Source organism: Pelobates fuscus, chromosome 6, assembly GCF_036172605.1.
Source record: "Pelobates fuscus isolate aPelFus1 chromosome 6, aPelFus1.pri, whole genome shotgun sequence".
In the NCBI taxonomy this organism is placed as follows: domain Eukaryota; kingdom Metazoa; phylum Chordata; class Amphibia; order Anura; family Pelobatidae; genus Pelobates; species Pelobates fuscus.
Genome location: NC_086322.1, coordinates 251005020 through 251027034, shown reverse-complemented (window position 1 = coordinate 251027034; position 22015 = coordinate 251005020). Strand labels below are relative to the sequence as shown.

Below are 22015 nucleotides of genomic sequence, written 5' to 3'. Positions count from 1 at the left end.
AACTCCACTGATGGGGGACATAGTAAGTGGCTGACTCCAATAATCTTTCTCTTGTTGGATCAAGATAGGAAGGATCTGTAAGGAATCCAGAGATGCCATTGGGCCCATCTGACAAGTCTGCTGGTGGAAGCCAGGATTCCTAGTAGTTGTATCTATTTTCTTGCTGTTACCAAGCAGAAATGAAGAAACTGGGAGAGAAAACCTTTACAATCTGTGGAACTGTTCCCGAGATAGGGAAAAGCAGAGCATAGAATTTTCCACTCGGGAATGTCAACCACTGAGCTGGTCTGAAACTGCTTTTCTTGATATTCATCAAGCAGCCAAACTTTAGGAGTTATGAAAGAACTATATACTGTGTGCCTGCCTTCTGAGGGTCTAAGGCTATCAGAAGTAGATCCTCCAGCTAATGGAACCAGGTGGAGTTCTGGACTCTCAATAACACTATAAGCACATATAAAGATTCTTGGGGCCACATGGGGTGGTGACTAGGTCCTGGTAGTGGTGGGCTGCGGCCGCCCTGGGTGGAGGTGGGCCTGGACGAATCCAGGTGGAACGGTCCCGTAGCTGTGGGCATTCCCTTTTATAATGTCCCCACTTCTGGCAGTGATGACAGGGGCCAGCGGTGGGTTGTCGGAACCGGGGCTGTGCAGCGGGTGGTGGAAGCGGTCTCGGTGGAGCTGGGGTGTAGTTGTTTCCCCCGAATGTTTTAAAGGTTGCTTTTGGAGCTGCAGGTTTTTGTGACCTGCGTGCATCCAGGTAGTCATCCGCTTTCCTAGCCGCCTCGGTAAGGGAAGTAGGGTTGCTGTCCCTTACCCATTCCTGGACCTCATTGGTTACTCCCTCATAGAACTGCTCCATCAGCAACATTTGTATTACATCCTCCATAGAACGTGCCTTGCTAGCTTGCACCCACCCGAGCGCTGCCCCCTGTAATCGGCATGCCCACTCTGCGTGCGAGTCCTTCTCTGTTTTCTTTAGATCCCGGAACCTCCGCCGGTATGCCTCGGGTGTTATAGCATACCTGGCGAGTATAATTTCTTTCACTTTACTGTAATTCCTTATTTCGTCATTAGGTACAGTCCGATATGCCTCTGCTGCCCTCCCGGTTAACCTTCCGGCCAAAATAGGTACCCAGTCCTCTGCGTTAATTTTATGCAGTGCACACAGTCTTTCAAAGTCTTGCAGGAAAGCGTCTATATCTTCCTCTGCCTCCACATATGTTTTAAAAGCCTGGTATGGTATTTTAGGCTTACCTTCCTGTGGCACATTAATTGTAGAGCTTTGTTCTGGTGCCTGTGTCCTTAGGATGAATTCTTGTACCTCGGCCATTGTCCTGGTAACAATTTCTGTTGGGGGGTTTTCCCCATAAAAGGATAGCCTGAACTGAACCTGCCTCTGGAATTCCGATCCTTGTGGTGTTCCTCCCGGCTCCCTCTGTGCCGGAACTGAATCGCCCTCCATTCTGTACTCTGCCATGAGTTCTGTAACAAGTACTGCTTTCTTCTTATTGCTGGCTTGTATACCCCTTTCCTCTAGGAGGTCCTTTAGCGTGGAGCGTTTTAGCGCAGAAAAATCAATCTCCATCCGTACTCCATTTACACTTGTTCCTCTGTGAGTTTGGATCCCAGCGCTGCCAACCAATGTAGCGGAGAGCCGATCTTGCACAGCTATTCTCCACTAGAGATTCCAGTGAGGCTCAGGAACAAGGTGATGTTAAGTCCATAGGCAAGGTTTCCAGCAGGTAAAGTAATACAGCAGTATCCCCATCGCAATCCCAATAACTGGACGACACACAGTTTCAGGAGTAGACTGACAAGCTTTATTCCACAGTTCCTTATAAAGCCCTCTCCCATGCAAGGGAGGAGGTTCTATCACTTAAGACATTATCCAATCTCTAAGTAGTAACCTCCCACAGATCTCCTCCCCTCCTCTAGCATCATAATCCCCTTATTGTGTACACAGTTTTCCCCGAGTTTTGGATGTACCCTAAATACTTGGGGTACATCCACAAATCCAACATAGCTCTATTCTGGGGGACCAACATACTTAAAAATTAGCCCATTCGGATGAATGGTTCGTGAGATATGGGGTTCCAAAGATTTGACCGACCGCATGGGTAAAGTATCCGAAAACAGTTCCATGCATTTTGGCCCTGCGGTCGGTCACAAACAAGGGAATGAAAACAGGCGAATTGCCTGTGTTATAGAGCCTGGAGAGGGTTTGAATGAATTCCCTTGTTTATGGGGCTCTTTCTACCGAACGGCGGGTCATTCGGTAGTTTCCATACGAATTTCTGGAAGTATGGAGGTCTCAGCGGTGTTTGCCTAGTCAAGTGTCCAATTTTAGTTCCAGACACTCGACGGCAAAACACCGCTGTTCGGTAGTTTAAGATGGCCGCCGCCACGTGTTTGTTTCCCGAATGGCGGCCACCCAGAGGACAAAGACCACACTGCACTGATTGACAATTACCTGTTTGCAACATTGTTGCAAACGGTAATTGGAGGCACACTCATTCCTGGGTGGTCTGGTTGTTCGGTAGTTTCATTCCCTTGTTTTATTTGAATGATTCTACCGAACAACTAGAGGAATACAATTCTTTACATACATTTAACTGTCATTATACCCGGATACCATGCTTTCTATACATGTACATACACATTAAACCAGCCATATGACCAAATACACTTATTCTCATATATGTCGTGGGACAGCCCGGTACCAATCCGCTACAGCAGAGCATAGAATTTTCCACTCGGGAATGTCAACCACTGAGCTGGTCTGAAACTGCTTTTCTTGATATTCATCAAGCAGCCAAACTTTAGGAGTTATGAAAGAACTATATACTGTGTGCCTGCCTTCTGAGGGTCTAAGGCTATCAGAAGTAGATCCTCCAGCTAATGGAACCAGGTGGAGTTCTGGACTCTCAATAACACTATAAGCACATATAAAGATTCTTGGGGCCACATTGAGGCCAAATGGTAGGTTCTCTTCTGAGCTAATGCCGAAGATCTCTGCAGATTGGACTGAAAATAAGCATCCTTGAGATATATAGAGGTAAGGAAATTATCCTTCCAGATTGCTTGAGATATGGATCTGCTTGACTCCATCCCGAAGACTGACATTCAGCCTCTTGTTGGCCCCTCTTATGTCCAATGTAGGCTTTCCTGTGCTTTTCCTCTAAGCACCAGAAGAGAGGCGAAACTTGTCCCTGGAACTGCTCTTGTTCTGGGACCTAAAAAAAAAAATATCACCTCTTCGTCCAGAAGGCTTCTTCCTTCAGTGCTTTACCTTTTGATTCATTGGTCTTAATACTCCTGTTGGTATGGGGACTCCTGTGCCCGTTAAGAAAAAACTCCAGTCTATATCCATCTGGACCATGGATACCACACAAGCCTCCAGAGTATGATGAGCCCAGGTGTGTGTGATCAGAAAAATGAGGCTCCTAGTACCGGAGGAGATATGTTCATTGCTGAAGAGCAAAACGACTGCGTTATAGCTCCATTAGAACCTTGAAAGGCAGGTTTACCAACTGCCATGAGTCACCTCTGGAGTATTCCCTGCAGGGCCAGTAGCTCCATGTATCTCAAATACTGGTCACTGGAGGTTCTCCGGTCTGACTATGACTATGAGGAGCTGGGATCCTTGGAACTTCCATCCTAAGGTACCAATATCTTGCAGCCCTCATTCGCCTTTTCAATGGAATTATCCAAAGTTTCCCCAAACAGCACCACCCCTTCAAATAGAATGGTGTAGAGGGCAGACTTGGAGGATGAGTCATCATCCCAGAAATAGAACCATAATGCTTTCCTAGCTGCTATAGACAAAGCCATCTGATCCAGAGAATATCCTAGTTACATCTAGGGAAGTTTCTGTGAAGAAGTCAGTTGTAACCTGAAGACTTCAGACTGCCTCTTCAATCTTGGTTTTTAATATCTCTCTCTCCATAGTAGTCTTTAGATCTTTAATCACATATTTCATGTTTGTAGAAACAGCAGCGGAAGTCACAGCTGGCTGGCCTCCTGCAATGGTAGGCGTAAAATTTTGGATAGGTCTGCGTCCACCTATGATCCATAAGTGTGCAACTTAGGTGGTGTTGTTTTGGGGTTGGAAATAACTTCCTCCACAGGGTAAAGCCTGGCCTCTTTTCTTACCCCTAAGGCCTCTGGAACTTACTTTGTAAGCCCTGCCTGCATGTCATGTGGCTGCACAGTGATAGGTCATGCTGAAGCGACAACCTTCTGGAGGAAGTCAGTGCATAACCGATTCCTTCCACTGTTTTCACCTCATAACCAGATCCTGGTGAAGAATCAGACACCTGACAAATAATAATAACTAAATATTACCTGTGGTAAGTATTAAGAAAAAATGTGCACTGTTAAATTCTATAAGAAACCAGCGAAACAGCTTTAAAACAGGCTGACGACAGCACTTATCCATGTCTGGAGACACTGCAAATACTTACCAAATAAGTGTGGTAGGTTTACTGTACTTTTCCCTTTATTTTAGACACTTTCTGGCAATTGCCCTTATCCAAGATGGCTGCCACAACTTGTATTCCCACAATGCAAGTCATCTGTATTAGGGCCAATAAGGCACAAACTGCACACATGTGGGCCTATTCCGAGTGTGTTTGCTGTTTAGAGACCAGGGAGAGGACTCTGTCTGAAGCCTACATGGCCCCTAAACACCCAGGGTACCGGGAATAAATCACTGGGACCGAGGGGAAGCAAAATAGATAACAAAAGTGCCTGCAAGGGAGTTGAAAAGGCAACCATGTGCAAAAAGTCAAAGTTTAAAGGCACCACAGTCTAAAGGCCTCAAGATATAAAAGGTAACACAGTTTTCAAAATGTATCACAGTTTTAAATATATCAGTCTTCAAATGCACTGCAGTTTTCCAAATGTACTGCAGTTTCAATACATGCAAAAGTATTAAATGCAAATTTAAATGAAACAGTTTTAAATGCCACACAGCTGAAATGCAACACAGCTTAACCCCTTAAGGACATATGACATGTGGGACATGTCATGATTCCCTTTTATTCCAGAAGTTTGGTCCTTAAGGGGTTAAATGCTTCCTAGCAAAAGCACAACCGCATAATGTACCACAATCTTAAAAATAAGGTACAGCTGTATAATGCACTAGTTTAAAGATATCAAAGCTTAAATGCATCACAGCATAAAAGCACAACTGCATAATGTACTACAGTAAAACAGGCAAATAAAGTAATGAAGATAAAAAACATACATGTCCGTAAGTTAAGGGAGCAAATTGCTCACGTCCTAAGGGCTGTAGGACAGGAAAAAGACTGAGGACCTTAGGGATGGAGCCTCCTTTTAAAACCTTGGTGGTTTTCCTGTCCTATCGGCTGTAAGGGGAGGAGCTAACCCATGTGTATATGCTGCCATGATTAGCCTGGAAATATAATTATTCCTTTCCATCTGCAGAATAGAATGCTTAATTATATATTCTTTAGTAACTAAGATTTCTAAATATCGAAATCTGATCGTGATTAATCCAGGCATATATCATGCTATCAGAAAATTTTAATTAATTTAGATTAATTAAATGAAACCAGTATAATTACCAGTTGAGTAGATATTTTCATCAGATTAGTAGGTAGTCTGAATGGATGTGTGATTGGTGTGTAAGAAATTCTGAGTGCCCTGGAGTGGATATCTGTCATGGATTTCTCTGCATTGCCCCCGACTGCTCACCTCTTTGCTTCTTTTGCCTCTCTCTTTCCTTTGTCTTAACTTTTTAAAGGGAAAATTCACTAGGTGATAGACCAATAGAAAACTGGAGGTGTGGTTACCTTCCAGATAGCAATTTAAGTATTTGGTCTATAGAGGGCAGTCTTGTCCCACTAAACATTCCTATCCAGGAAAGAGTTAACTTTTCCTGGTGGCTATTTTGACGTAATTTACCTTATCTTTATGGTTATTTATAATTTAAGTTTTCTGTCAGTTCAAAGAGTTTCTTTGGGCTTTCTTCAGACTATGTGTCTGGCAAATTCTGCTATAATTTCTAATATGACAGTTCGTAAACTAAATATGACCCTTAAATTACAATGGGACGTTATACAATATCGAAAGTAAAATTAAATTATTTAATCTTCTCTGTCACAAATGTCTGGTTTTAGAATTAATTATATTCCATTAGCATTTAGACAGTCTGTCCATCCCCCGTTCTCATTTCTTATCAATTTGGTTTGTATATACTAAGCATTCCTTAGCTTCTGGCAAGGTGGTTAGTTTTACAGAAGGGATAGAAATCTTGTGTCTTTTGTCAGCTTGAAGATAACAAAATGGAGTCTGCTCTGTTCAGAATGATTTAGGCAATATACACTTTAATTTCTATCATAGCACAAAATGTCTGCCGATATAAATACCCTGACAGATATTATGCATTTTATTTTTATGCTTTACATTTCTAATGGGACTTTAACATACATAGTTAAAGGGATTTTTTAAATTGGAAGGAAAATCTGCTAAAGCTACAGATCTCTTGTCTGAAGCCTTTGTAAGCTTCCCTCTTATAATCCAGCGCAGACATTCTCTGGCTGTCCAATCACAGACTTCCCAATACAACTCAATGGCAGGTGCTCTGAGCATTTGCTGCCTCTTGAGTTTAGCACCACTGAGCTAACCAAACCAGGAAGTAATAGGACCAATTGTAGTTAATTTTAAAAGGGCCAATTTCTATTGAAATGTGCACCTTTTGTAAAATAAAATAGAGAACACACTCTCCATACATAAATCACTTCAGCAAGTTATTTAGGAGTCCTGTTGTCCCTTTAAACGTTTTCATCTTATATTGATTGTATTCTCAAATACATGTTGCATTGCTGTTCTAGGTTTGAATGGACAAATAAAGCCAAATCTAAGGGATTTAATCACTTAACAGTGTAATGTGAAAACTACATTCATTAAATTAAGTCTAAAATAGCCAAGCTGCCAAAATCTCACTCATCCATGAGATTGTCAGCAAGAAATTGTCACTACATTCATTTTATATTTAGAATTTATCTATAATTTAAAGTGATGTTAAAATGAGCACTTTTTATCTTTTAACTGTATTAATTATACTTCTATAACGTTGGTCATTTGTTTCTTTATACATTCAGATGCAGACCTAATCCATGTGAGCATGGGGGCCGCTGCTATCAATCATGGGATGACTTTTTCTGCATCTGTGATATGACTGGCTACAAGGGAGAGACTTGTCACAAGTGTAAGTATCTTACTAATGTGATTCCAAGATAGAACACTGCATACTGACCCTTATGTATAAGTCTGCAAATACTGAGATTATGTTTTTTCTAGTGTAGTAGCAATCTATGGTGTCAGTCTGGTAGTGTCTGAGAGGTAGTGGATGAGCATCTGTGGAATGGCAGCCTGGTTGTAAGTCAATGGCTCTGTATTTCGTGTTAAGTGTGCTGACCTTTTCATATACAGGCAGTCCTCACTTACTTACCGTACCGACACGGTCGTAAAAGAAATTGGTCGGTAAGTGAGGATGCGCTTGCGAGCATGCGCAAGAGAGCAGGTCTACGTTAGTGTAAATTCCCCCCAACTCACTAGCGCATAGAATCCTACGAATCTATGTTCGGGGAAAATTCCCCGAACATAGGCCAGCTATATCCCTTGAATCCCAACACTGAAGAGCTGGTCATTAGTGCGAGCCTTCGTAAAACAGGTAGGTCGTAAAGTGAGGACCACCTGTATTGGCACAGCCAGACTTGACTTTAGTGCAGTGCACCACTGCATAGAAATAGAGAGAGTTGGAAGGATTCCCCATCTCACTTTTAGGAAGTATATACTGAGCAGGCCTGTAGCGCTGTAAGTAGTGGCACAGAGCAGTGTCCATGAAGCTGTGCTTCTTTCATTGTCAGATGGGAAAAATTCAATTATGAAACTGCAGCATTAAGCTTCCATAATATATAAACAAGGAGCACTTTTACAAAATACAATGAAATGTAAAAACCTATAAATATCTTTAGCCAATCCCTTTTAATAAAATATCTCACCCACCCCTTGAGCTCAGTTCTTTGTTATGACACTTCAACATTATTTAGAACGAATAAATTATTCCAACTACTTTCTCACACAGTCTTTATTATGTGAAGCTATGTAAAAGTTATTGTTTTACATTTATGTTTGTATAACACCACGCCTCTCAATACATTTGTATATTACCAATGCATTATTGTAACATCACGTATTATGTATCAACGGATTTATTCTTCTTCAATGTTGTGAAACTTGGTATCATACAATTGTTGACTTTTTGTATACTTTTTGCTTATAAAAAGAATAAAAATTTATAAATTAAAAAAAAAATATCTCAATGACACTGAACAAAATATATATATCAAACAAAGGTGTGCAATAATTACCTATATACTTTTTAAAATATATTTATATTTTCATCCCCCTGCGTGGTACATATTACCCATTCTCCCCTCTGCAGGACAGGGATCTTAGATGTCCCTCCCGGAATCTGTTGCATCTACTCCCCCAAACTTGGGGATTATAGCTGGCCTTACTACTATCTTCACTTTCCAAATCCTTTCTAGCTCTTCTTTCAGTCCTTGGTGTTTGTCCACCTTCTCATGCTCCTTTTTCCTGATGTTATAATCACTGGTTATTTCCACATCGACCACAACTGCAGTATTTCGTTCCTTGTCTACCACCACAATGTCAGGTTGGTTGGCCAATACTTGCTTGTCTGTCTGGATCTGGAAGTCCCACAGGATCTTAGCCCTGTCATTCTAAACTACCCTTTGTGGTATCTCCCATCTGGACTTAGGCTGGTACAATAGAAAAGGAAATATTAGATAATATAAATAATCCAATATAAATTCAGGAGTAGTATATACCTTTAAATTTTAAACTTATTTGATGCAATGATAAAAAGACATGATATTGCTTGTATTCAATAGTTAAAATTGAATACATTTAATACTATCGAATACAAGCAATGTCATGTCTTTTTAGCATTGCATCAAATAAGTTTAACATTTTCAAGGTATATACTACTCCTGAATTTATATTGGATTATTTATATTATCTAATATTTCCTTTTCTATTGCACTTACAGGGATTTTTTAGTGGAGTCCCTTTTTCGGTTGAGAGTTTACCTTTAGCTGTGTTTTATACTCTAAAATTAAGGTCTATTTTAGACCTTATCTTTTGATTCCTCTTTTAGGTTGGTCCAACCCATTTTTTGTGCAAATATTTTGTTACACAATCTCAGCAATTTGGTTGGGTTGTATATTAAAGTTCTTGTGAAAGCAGTTCATGGATAATGTGACAGCACGGATGATTTAACTCCTAAAGTAATTCCTAATCATATCTAATTTACAGTTGCAAATATAGTAGCAGGAGTGGAATTAGCCGTGCTCTAACATTATCCATAAACTGCTTTAACAAGAACTTGGATCTATAACATTTGCTTTAGTGTGGACTCAATGTGCAATATTGTGTATTTTAAGTTGCTCTTTTTTTCCCACAAACATTGCTATTTATTAACTTGTGCAATTTGTAACTTTTAATTATTTTGGTTACATTCCCTTATCTATCTGTGTGCTTGTTAAGTTTTTACATTATTTTTAATATTTAGATACAGTTTTACAAGCATATTTTTAGCACCTTTTTTTTAGATTTTAATTGGTTGTTTGGATATTATCAATTGATTTAAGGAATACAGTTTTTTTCCTATTTATTTCTATTCGCATGCTACTGGAATTGTATCAGGTTTGTCCTGATTGATGTGTTTTTAGAATACTATCTGGTTGCAGTTTGCCAGTGATCTTTGGTCCGGTTGTCAAGGACTGCTAGCTTTTCAAGGCTTATCTTTCTTATTGGTGTTGTTATGGCATCTTGGGGTAGACATTCAGATTGGTAACACTCTGCAAGTATGGGTGTGGGTATGGGAATGTATTCCTCCTGGCTCATGTATGGTGTTTTACCTAGTCCATATTATTCCAGTTGTGACACTAGCTTCCTCTTAACAACGTTCAAACGTTGTATAACCAGCTGTTTTATTGTTAGGGTAGATGAAGGTCTTTTATTCATCCATAGTTCCCAAATATGTTTCATTTAGCCCCTCTCTTTAGGTCTGCTGTTGTAGTAGCAATCAAGCAGGTGTAGTAGCAGTCAAGCAGGTCTTCATGTCCAGGAATGGTTTGTTCCAGTAGCTCACTTTTCATCAGATTGCCCTGGTTCCCTAACATCTGACATGTACATTGTTAATCTGGGCAGGCAGGACTCTCTTGGTCCATGTTACTCTTATATTACTGAGGTGGACGGCAGTATATATCATTGGGTGTCTTGCCGAGGGACACATGCTGGTGAGGTGGTCTGACCGGGATTTGTATCTGTTGTTCCCGTTTCTAAGGGAATTACCACTGCACTGTTATTATTATTGATTGCACAGTGCTCCAGATGACAATCAACAATTTGTATCCCCAATTTTGACATGGAGTGCTTTGTTTTGGGAAACATCTGTTCACATGAGTATTTACTTCTGAAAAGATTATTTATGCATGCATTCTTAAAATGACAATTTTCCCTTTTAGTAAACGCCTACACTTCATTTAGTTTGATTTTCATAATATTAATAATGTAGAGGCTGGGTTGTGTTTGTGATAAATTAAACAATTTGAGAGTTCTGCTGAATTGTAAGAGTGCTGGACTTTGATTGGATATCTGGATAGATTATAGTATTACCATATAGTGTATGCCAACACTTCCAGCACAGCTCCTGCATGTTTAGGAGGCTGACTAGCACAGTAACACCAGGCAGGGCATACTCATACAGTAGCAGTACCAAAACTTGGACGGCTGAATGGGGAAGAGATGCTTGGAGAAATGATGTCAGTGGACGAGGGTACAGTACTTATCCTGGATATTTAACTAAAAATCAAGATAATATAAGGGTTTTAAAGGATAAAATTATATGAAAAGTATGCCCTTAACATACCAGAAGTTTGCTAAGTGACACTTGATTTGTAATTAAATAAAATAGCTTGGGGGCGGAGCCTGGCAGCCATCCTGTACAGATGCCATCAAAGCTTGCTCCTCCAAAATCTACAACAATCTGCCAAAAATCGACCCCATCAAGCCCCATCTACCCTCCAAAAACACCCAGCACCTACCAGCAAGCACCCTGCACCGTTTCATGCCTTTCTTCCAGGCACCTAAGCAACCCAGACGCAAACACAAAGCTGTGGCCTACCGCGCCACTCCAATCCTGGGCCTAGAGGCCTTCCTCGGCGAGATCTACCCGGAACTCCCTCCTCTCAACGCGGCTGCAAGCAAAGCAGAAATGGTCCGCCGCTCACAAAAACCCGCATTGGCCACTGCACACAAGGTAGGGATATCGGAGAGATGCTCCTCCGGCCTACACACCCTGAACCGGCCCAGGCCGCTCAACTCCACGCCAGCAGCCCGACCTCAGACCAACACTGAGAAGAACCTATCACAGCGGCGACCCCCCTGGCAGACCAAACACCACCACCAGAATCCCTAGATGATTCAGCCCCCACCACCACAGGGGACTTAAAAGCACTATGGGCAAACATACAAAACTTACTAGCGGCCAATGTCGCAAGGGTTAAGGCAGACATAACACAAGTAACGGAACGTGTCGGAACAGCAGAGGCAGACATCAAAGTCGTTCAGGATGAGGTCTCCAGCCTTAAAGACACAGTCCAACAAATACAAACGGAGCAACATATCCTAGCTGCTCAACTCATGTCCCTTGAGGATAAACAACGCCAAACCCACATTAAAATCAGGGGAGTACCCACCACAGTCCCAACCGAGGAACTAGCACACTACGCAAGCCGATTCCTCACCATGATCCTACCTCAAGCTATCGCCAAGAAACTAGTCCTGGACGGGATTTACCGGGTCACAAGCACGGTACGAATCCCCCCCCCAGCACACCCAGAGATGTAATCCTGCGCTGCACGTCGATACAGGACAAGATACAGATAATGACAGCCCTGAAGGGTAAAACGCCTCTGGCCTTCGAGAGCTCCCAATTGACATTCTTTCAGGACCTCACCAGAGCCACACTACTAAGGCGTAAAACATTCGGGCCAGTCACAGCCTCACTACGCGCCTTTGCATCTTAACCCCACACCTGCAAGTCAAATAGAGAATCGGGAACCAGAGAACGATCCAACGCTGGCCCAGATAACGAGGAACCAACAATCTATAAACACCTAACTATGTCCAAAGGCTGAGCCTAAAAACAACACACATACCACGGGAACAATTTCCGATGCAGACCAAGACTTTACCGATACTCGGTTGAGATCCCCTCAAGTGCCTACACCATTGCATAACCTCTCACATGCACCCCTTCCTCTTCATGAGATGTATATGCATGTATTATTACTTTTTGTTTCCCTGTTAACACCTGTATAATTGTGTTCATAAACACTACCACTATTTACATGAGGTACCCATGCACCCAACAATACCAAACAGACCTACACAACAGAAGGCTGAACTTGATGGACGCAAGTCTCTTTTCAGCTATCTAACTATGTAACTATGTAACTATGTACACAACAGACAAATTGATGGCACCCACCTTAGACACATCCCTCCGTCTCCCCGCCACCCCCAAGGTAAGGGGAAATAGTCAAGATGCCACAGGTAGTACCCTGCAACGCGGAACCCCACACACACCTGATAAAACACAAACTAAAAACTAAAAACGGGGGCCCATAGACAGGTACTCACTGACATCTGACACCCAAAACCTGACCCAAACCTGTAGCAAGCATGTATGCTCTTAGGCTCCCAACTTAAGCCACATTTAGTACCCACGAGCATTCACAGACACCCAAACCTGGAGTATCCCAGGGAACTAACACACAACCTACCACACCTGTCTGAAATAGCACAACCCTGGGCGTGTCACCTAACTTGTCTAATATAAAAAAAAAGTGCTTAGTTTAACTTGTGTACCAATCTTATAAACATGTACAATGTTTTCACATGCTTTGACACCGTATCTAGATGTATACTTGAGATTGCTTGTCACAGTTGTCGTGGCAAGACAAGCATGTATGTTATTAAGCTATGCACTAGGAAAATAAAGAATTTAAATAAATAAATAAATAAAATAGCTTCATGTTCCTTGCTTGCTACTTGTGCTGTCAAATGCATTTTATAATTAAGCTCTTACATTGTTTTGTAGCTCTTTACAAGGAAAACTGCGATGCATACAGAGTCAGTGGCAAATATTCTGGCAATTATACTGTGGATCCTGATGGTAGTGGGCCAATGAAACCTTTTACTGTTTACTGTGACATATCAGGTAATGTAAAACAACTCATTAACATTGATGTAGTTTAGATGACCTGATGAATTGTTTCTAAGCTGGAAAAACAATTACGACAGGAATGTCATGAAACTAAACTTATGTTGGCACCTAGTTAAATTGAGTTTTAAAGATTCCTTAGGCATTCATAGCATGTTAGTATATAAATACATTTTTATAAATTCGATGATAAATTAACTCTGTTGCAGAGACAAAAGGAGGAAATTGGTGCCCTGTACATAAGAAGATACTTAGATTTTTAACATTTACATCATTTTAAAGTAAAAACTACTGTACTATGCATGTTTCTTGTAATTCCTTGGTGTACTTAGAATATGTATAATGCAGAAGTTAACAAAAATTAATATCTAGGTTAGGATAACTGACCTCCCCCCCTGCCCCCTTCCCAAGAGACAAACTTTTAGTAAATAAAACAAATATGCAAATCTATGTACAAAACAAAAAACTTATTAAGTTTATTAAAAAGTGTTCAAGTGTTTTGTTCAATTTACAAACACCAGACTGCATTCCCTATTAACTTCTAGAGGTAAGTATACCACAATCACAATACAGCATTATATTGTTACCTCTTAAGGCATCACCAAATGAAAGGCCTATTCCTGACAAGTTCACTTATGTGCTGTTATCGTTGTGCCTGCCTGAATACATACAACTGGCAACATACACTCAAAGTCTTAATCAATTTAGCTGTTTAAATGCACTAGTGTAATCTATTAGTTAGTCCTGTATTCTGTTGTAGGCTACATTTAGTTTCTATGTGACACTAGTGGCCATACACTATTTTGTCTGAGCAGTAAATAGGCAAAAAAATAAATAAGCTGCTCCGTTTTCTACAGATATGAACCTCGAGAAAGAGGAAACCCACATATTCTTGACTAGCACATGATTTAAATTGACGGGAATCAACTCCTATATAGTCAGTTCAATTAGCAGGAGGAACTAACAGTGTCAGTGAGCATGAAGCCAAGCAGCATAATGTGTCCCATTTTATCCTATGCACAGTTATAGCAGTATCCAACCAAGCTTAGACACCACAACTATGGAGCTACCTGCCTATAACAACTCTAATACACAGCTAAAATGTCTGCAAATAATATAATAGGATTCAACCCAGGCCACTGGCTTATCTCAACAAACACCAGGATCTGCTATACTGCCACTGGAGTCTAACCTATCATTCTCATAATACGTATTAAAGTGCTTGGTCTGAAACAAATAAACCTCCAACCACACAGAAAACCCTTGTAGTGTCATATTAAGAAAAAAAAAAAGGCCCAACATGCATTTAAGTATTTTAAGTATGCCTTGTCAGGTATGCCCCATTTAAAAAAAAAAAAAAAAGACTCTCCCTTTCCTCTGCATTTAAATTCCCCTGTTAGCCAATCATAGTTAGAATGTGATTGGCTATGTCGCTCTCTGACCCGAATATATATGGATATGTAAAGGACATGTCATCTAGATTTTCAATGCTGACAGTTTAACTCTTGTTTGTTCTGTCATCTGACTAGAGGAAAGAGCATGGACTACAGTACATCATGACCGGGAAGTGGCAACAAAGATCGTTGGTACCACCCCAGACCATCCGTATATGGGGGAGTTGCATTATTGGAACGCATCTTGGGGAGAAATTTCCTCATTGGCAAATGGGTCTGAATACTGTGAGCAGAAAATAGAATTCTCTTGTTACAAATCCAGGCTCCTCAATTCACCTGGTAAGCGGATAATGTATATGTTATGTATGCAACCAACTACTTTCTGCAGCATTATATCACATAACGTAATCCTCACAAATTGGATCCTGTTCAGAGCAAGTAGGAATTTTTTTTATATACATTGTGAAAACCTTCAAGTGCTGATGTTATTTCTCCACAAAATCCATTGGTATGCAGTATTACGAACGCTCGTATGGTAGATACCCGTTCGCCTATTTCCTCCCGAACTGCTGAAGCCTGAGTGATTATAGCTCGCAGTTCGGGTGTAGATTCAAGCGGTTCCAGACTAATGCAGCATCCAAATAGTTTCTCCCCAGCAAGTAGACAGTTACTAGATGAAGGGTACAACAGTAATGAAGTTTAATGGTGCCACACTGGCTTTTATGCAAGTCACCATGCAAGGGGCACTTCCACGGTGACCTTGTGGGGGACTCCAACACAAAGTTAACAACCAATTACAACAAGGTTACAAATTATGACACTCCCCTATACATCACATAATCCCTCCTTCCTGCCTGGGAGATAATTGAGTGAGATACTGTAATAACCCAATTATCTCCAGGCAGAAAAAAAACCATTTTCCATAAAACTTAAAAAGTACCCCAAAAAACAAAAAATCACCATAAATGTTATATCTTAATAGCCCTGATCTGGGTGACCAACATATCCAAAAATCACCCAGATCAGTTCAGGGGTTCTGGAATTCTATGGATGTCTTAATTTGACCGACCGCACACAAGGCTCCTGTCCAGAAATAGTTCCATGAGTTTAGGTTGTGCAGTCGGTCTATTTCGGAAAGTCTTGAAACAGAACAAATGCAAACACTACCCCCTGGCTCATAGCAGCGTTTGTTCCCCTAGTTCGTGGAACAAAACTACTGAACAGCGCTCTCCAGGCTGTTCGGGAAAAGGAAGCAGGCAGGCATACGTAAAGTTTGACAGGTGTTCCGGAAGTTGAGTATCCAATTTTAGTACCAGAGCATTTAATACACTGTTCTCTTTGAAGGTTATGAGCCAGGGGGGTGGCCGTTGTTCAGTAGTTTCAAATACCGAACCAAAAAAGTCAAAGTCCAGAATAAACAGGGTAGTTTCATCACATGCAGTTTTTAGGAAATCCATTTCTAAGACACAACTAAACATATTTTTGCACATACTTGAGTACCATGTCAGTTATGGTGCATAATACACTTATCAATTTATAGATTTTTTTAACAAATTAACTGTTGCGGTTGCCGGCCCGCCGCGTGGCACGCTGTGCCCGACGGCACAAGCTTACCTGCTCGCCGGTGAGCCGGCAACCGCTTCCCTGCATCCTCCGGCCATCGCGCCCGGTTCCAAAATGGCGCTGACCACGTGGTCGCGCCTAAACATAGCTCTGCCCCCGAAGTTTATACTGATGTGCGCGTGACGTCACAACGTCAACGTGCACGCACGTTTTGGGGTCAGAGGTCACCCTCTGACCAATCAGACCTTTGAGAGGGATATTTAAATCCCTAGCTCACTCCAGTACCTTGCCCTGTCGTGGTTTCCTGTTCCTGGTTTCCTGAGAGTGCTTTATCTTTGTGAATCTGATTTCCTGGTATGCTGATCTTGGCTTTTCCCTGGTTATTCTGAATTCTGGTTTCCCTGACTTGGCTTGTGTAAACGGTATTGTGCATTTTCTGGCTTCCTTGACCTCGGCTTTCCCTTTGACCATTCTCTGTCTCTAGCGTATTAGACCGGCCATTCTAAGGTCCGGTTTACGCTCTGTCCTTTTATTTCCCTTTTCTTGCCTATGTATATGTTTACATAGTTTCTGCGTGCTGAACCACACTAGTAGTCGTGACATTAACATGAAAACAAAACACAATTATGATGTTGACAAAAGTCAGCAATAAAATTGAAGACACTGATCGTATTTAAAGGGACACTATAGTCACCAGGACAACTGCAGCTTATTGTACTTGTTCTGGTGAATATAGTCAGTCTCTGCAGGTTTTTTGCAGAAAACACTGTCTTTTCAGAGAAAATGCTGTGTTTACATTACAGCCTAGGTACACCTCCAGTGGTCACTCCTCTAGAGGTGCTTCCTGGGACATTAACATTCTGCATGGAGACACTGAGCTTTCCGCATAGAGATGTTGATTGGTCAAAGCAGGGGCGGACTGACCGGTCGGGCACTTCGGACATGGTCCGAGGGCCCGGCCGGGAGGGGGGCCCGCCATCAGGGGGCCCGGCCGCCCCTTTAAATGCTGCAGCCGCCTGAGCGCTCTCTTAAGAGCGCTCAGGCGGCTGCAGCTTCTCGCCTCCCCTCCCCGTAGCGTGGCCGAGCTGCTCTGCGTCCGCGGTGCCGGCCGGAGTCATAGGAAGGTGCACACACACTGAGTGTGCACCTTCCTGTCAGTCCGGCCGGGTACAGGAAACAGAAACTCCTGTTCCGCGCGGAACAGGAGTTTCTGTTTCCTGTACCCGGCCGGACTGACAGGAAGGTGCACACTCAGTGTGTGTGCACCTTCCTATCAATCCGGCCGGCACCGCGGACGCAGAGCCTCTCGGCCACGCTACGGGGAGGGGGTAAAAAGAGAGAGGGAGGGAGGGGGGGAGTTAAAAGAGAGAGGGGGGGGGAGTTAAAAGAGAGAGGGGAGTTAAAAGAGAGAGGGGGGTTAAAAGAGAGAGGGAGGGGGGGTTAAAAGAGAGAGGGAGGGGGGGTTAAAAGAGAGAGGGAGGGGGGGTAAAAAGAGAGAGGGAGGGGGGTTAAAAGAGAGAGGGAGGGGGGTTAAAAGAGAGGGGGGGTTGTTAAAAGAGATGGGTTAAAAGAGAGAGGGAGGGGGGTTTAAAAGAGGGAGGGGGTTTAAAAGAGGGAGGGGGTTTAAAAGAGAGAGGGAGGGGGGGTTAAAAGAGAGAGGGAGGGGGGGTTAAAAGAGAGAGGGAGGGGAGGTTAAAAGAGAGAGGGGAGGTTAAAAGAGAGAGGGGGTTAAAAGAGAGAGGGAGGGGGGTAAAAAGAGAGAGGGGAGTAGGGGGGTAAAAAGAGAGAAGGAGGGGGGTAAGAAGAGAGAGGGAGGGGGTAAGAAGAGAGGGAGGGGGTAAGAAGAGAGGGGGGTAAGAAGAGGGAGGGGGGGTAAGAAGAGGGAGGGGGTAAGAAGAGAGAGAGGGGGTAAGAAGGGAGGGGGGAGTAAGAAGGGGGTAAGAAGAGGGGGAGGGGGAGGGGGAGTAAAAGAGGAAGGGGGAGTAAGAAGAGGGGGAGGGGAGAGTAAGAAGAGGGGGGAGGGGGTAAGAAGAGGGGAGATTAAGAAGAGAGGGGGGGAGTAAAGGGGGTAAGAAGAGGGGAGGGGGGAGTAAAAAGAGGAAGGGGGAGTAAGAAGAGGGGGGAGGGGGGTAAGAAGAGCGGGGAGGGGGGAGTAAGAAGAGGTGGGAGTAAGAAGAGGGGGAGGGGGAGTAAGAAGATGGGGAGAGTAAGAAGGGGGAGTAAGGAGAGGGGGAGGGGAGAGTAAGAATGGGGGTAAGAAGAGAGTGGGAGTAAGAAGGGGGTAAGAAGAGGGGGAGGGGGGGTAAGAAGAGGGGGAGGGGGGAGTAAGAGGAGGGCAATTGCCGCAGGCACCGTGGCACCGCAGGCACCGTGCGGGCAGCCGGCAGGGGAGGGAGGAAGAGAGGACCCGGGAGCTCAGCCTGCAGCTCCTCTGGGTCCTTCTTGCGCGAGCACAGATCATTGCCGCGGTTACCACGGCAACGTTACGGCTCTTGCAAGAGTAAACTCTAGCCCTGGAGCTACGGGCTAGAGTTCACTCTCAACACTGTGACCACCAGGTATTCCTGGTGGTCGCAGTGGTGAGAGTGAACTTTAGCCCCATAAACACACTGCCCCCACACCATACACATTCACACACTGCCCCCCATACACACACACTGCCCCCACACACACCATACACATTTACACACATTGCCTCACACACACACACATACACTGCCCACCCATACACACACAGCCCCCCATACTAACATTGCCACACACATACAAAGCCCCCTCGTACACACATTGCCCCACACACCCTACACATTCACACACTACACCCCCTCACACACACTGAACCTTTCACACAGACTGCACCCCTTACACATTGCACCACTGCTCCTATACCCTACTACAGCCTCATATCCCAGCAGACCCCAGGTAAGTTGTCAAACTGTTCTTAAACGGTTTGACTACTTACTCTGGGAGGGGGGCCCGGCCCTCCTGGCACCATAACGACTACACAGAGTAGTAGTGGTTATTGTGCATGGATTATTTCTTTAAATAATCTACGAGTGCCCCAGTAGCCAGCAAGCCAGCCAACCCACAGGCCAGCCAGCCCACAGGCTGGCCAGTAGACAGCCAGCCAGCCTACAGGCCACCAGTTAGGCTTAAAGCCAGCAACCCCACAGCCTGCCAACCGCAGCCAGCAAGCCACAGCCTGCCAGCCAGCAAGCCACAGCCAGCAAGCCACAGCCTGCCAGCCGCAGCCAGCAAGCCCACAGCCTGCCAGCCGCAGCCAGCAAGCCCACAGCCTGCCGGCAGTAGCCAGTAAGCCCACAGCCTGCCAGCAAGCCCACAGCCTGCCAGCCGCAGCCAGTAAGCCCACAGCCTTCCAGCAAGCCCACAGCCTGCCAGCCGCAGCCAGCAAGCCCACAGCCTGCCGGCAGTAGCCAGCAAGCCCACAGCCTGCCAGCAAGCCCACAGCCTGCCAGCCGCAGCCAGTAAGCCCACAGCCTTCCAGTAAGCCCACAGACTGCCAGCCAGCAACAGTAATTAAGGTAAGAGGAGCAAACTTGGCCTAGGTATCAGCTATGTTGTGTTGCTATATTGTGAATAGGAACCAGAGTGTTGGAGAGAACCCCCTCCAGGCCCCATTAGACTCCATTGTAGTCTCTAATGGGACCTGGAGGAAATTCTTTCTAACACACTCTCTAAAGGACACTGAGATAGCCTCTGCTAGAATGCTCCCCCCCTCCATGGCCCATTAGCCCTCAATTGTAGTCTCTACTGGGGCCTGGAGGCGACTGTTTCCAGCAGGGACACTGAAATGGCCTCTGTTAGAAAGACCCCCTTCCAAGCCTGTTAGACTCCATTGTAGTCTCTAATAGGGCCTGGAGGGGATTCTTTCTAACACACTCTCTAAAGGACACTGAGATAGCCTCTGCTAGAAAGACCCCCCTCCATGGCCCATTAGCCCTCAATTGTAGTCTCTACTGGGGCCTTGAAGGGATTATTGCACTTTTGTTCCTTGTGTCTAAAGATTGTGTAGGGTGTGGCTGGAGGCGGTGCATGGAGGCGGGACATGGGTGGCGCTTGCTGCGGAGTATGGGTGGGGCCTGTAAGGGGGCCCTTGATTTATTTTGCCCGGGGGCCCTGAGGGTTCTCAGTCCGCCCCTGGGTCAAAGTAGCGTTTGGCTCCTCACCCGGCTCGCCTCCTTGACTGAGATCATTAGAATTGAAAATTAATATTTTGACTGACATTTTTAAATCAATTTTATCCAGGAATTAATTTTTGGATTGCTCTGGGAAAGCATTGGATTGGCTCAGATCATCTCAATGGATACCTAAACAAAATATCATCAATGAAACACCACCAAATATTGGTGTATTCTTTGTACAGATGGTGGGTATACAAGAAACACTCCTCCTCCTGTAGATGACATCACCAAACCAAAATGAATTCCTGGACAAAATTGATTTCAAAATGTCAGTCAAAAAATCATTCTGCAACATGTCACTGTTATTCTGTTCAAAATTGACAGTATAGATAGTCGCAATACTATCTAGGAAAAATTATTTATATTTATTTGGTTGCAAAACCTTATCAAGGAATATTTATTAGTGGGCCTTCATGGTGGGTTACATAGATTGATATGCACTTTGGGTAGTGCATACAAGATGGACATAAGTAGAACTGGTTGGGTTTAAAACTATTTTTTTTTTTTTTTAAATCCATATTGATTATATGTATTTCCATCACATTATCCATTAACATTTTTATGTCCTCATTCGAGGCACCAGTCTCACAATTACTTATTTATCTTGGACTTTCTTCACTGACCTAGTGACCTTTGTCACTATCTTTAATGATAATCAGAATTATCTTGTAAACCTCTCAGAGTTTCATGCTCCTTTTGTCCATGATGTTCTGGTGGCCCTGGGCAGAAGAAAACAAACACTTTCTTCACCAGTTTATGTATGCCTTAATTTTAGGAGATATGGGATGGGTAGATGTTGGTTTTGATATTATGTGTGTGGTTATTGTAAGCAGCGTTATTCACTTACTTCATAGCAGAAGTTAAAATTGGTGTTTTAAAATGTTTGGGTCTTTTACTGTGTATAGGATTCTGATGCAAAGAACACTGCTTTTAAAACTTCAAATTGAACTGGCCACATGGTACTTATTTGGTCAGAATTACCATATTTTCCCCAGATTTACCTTTAGTAAGTATTAACACCTTTGTCCCTTCATGCTATAATATAATACATGTGACGAACTGAACCTCGTCAGGGGTTCTGGGAGGAGCCTGCTTGCCAGCCTCCTGCCTCAGGACTATGGCCTCTGCAATAGACCTGGCTTAAAATACTTTTAAAGGGCTCTGTTTGTGCAATTGGGATTATATGGTTTGGTTCCCGAACAGCTGCACAAACCAGAGACCACCCGGGAGCTTGTTCAGCCTAATTGACAGTTTGTAACACTTTCCACCGCAATGTTCTAAGTGTTCGTCTGGGTGGCCGCTGTTCGCAGGAAAGACCATTAGGTGGCGTCCATCTTGTTCCTGCGAACGCAGGCAGACTTCCAGGATCACCTGCGTTCGGTTCTACACAACTTAGAAGGGCACTGTTCGTTGGAAACATCCCCATGAACAAGGTGAACAAGCTCCAGGGTAAGACATTGACTATGCTCGGTAGTTTGTTTGTTTTTTAAACTACCGAACTAGACCGACTGC

The 22015-nt window shown here is 43.5% G+C and overlaps 1 protein-coding gene across 1 annotated transcript in view; it reads left to right on the top strand.

Annotated features, from left to right (window-relative positions):
• Positions 1–22015, top strand: part of CNTNAP1 (contactin associated protein 1) — a 196480-nt gene that overhangs the window by 125497 nt on the left and 48968 nt on the right. Inside the window, exons 11-13 of the mRNA XM_063458930.1 lie at positions 7127–7233; positions 13222–13341; positions 14874–15077. Of these exons, the coding sequence (XP_063315000.1) occupies positions 7127–7233; positions 13222–13341; positions 14874–15077 (431 nt within the window). The remainder of the gene's footprint in view (positions 1–7126; positions 7234–13221; positions 13342–14873; positions 15078–22015) is intronic.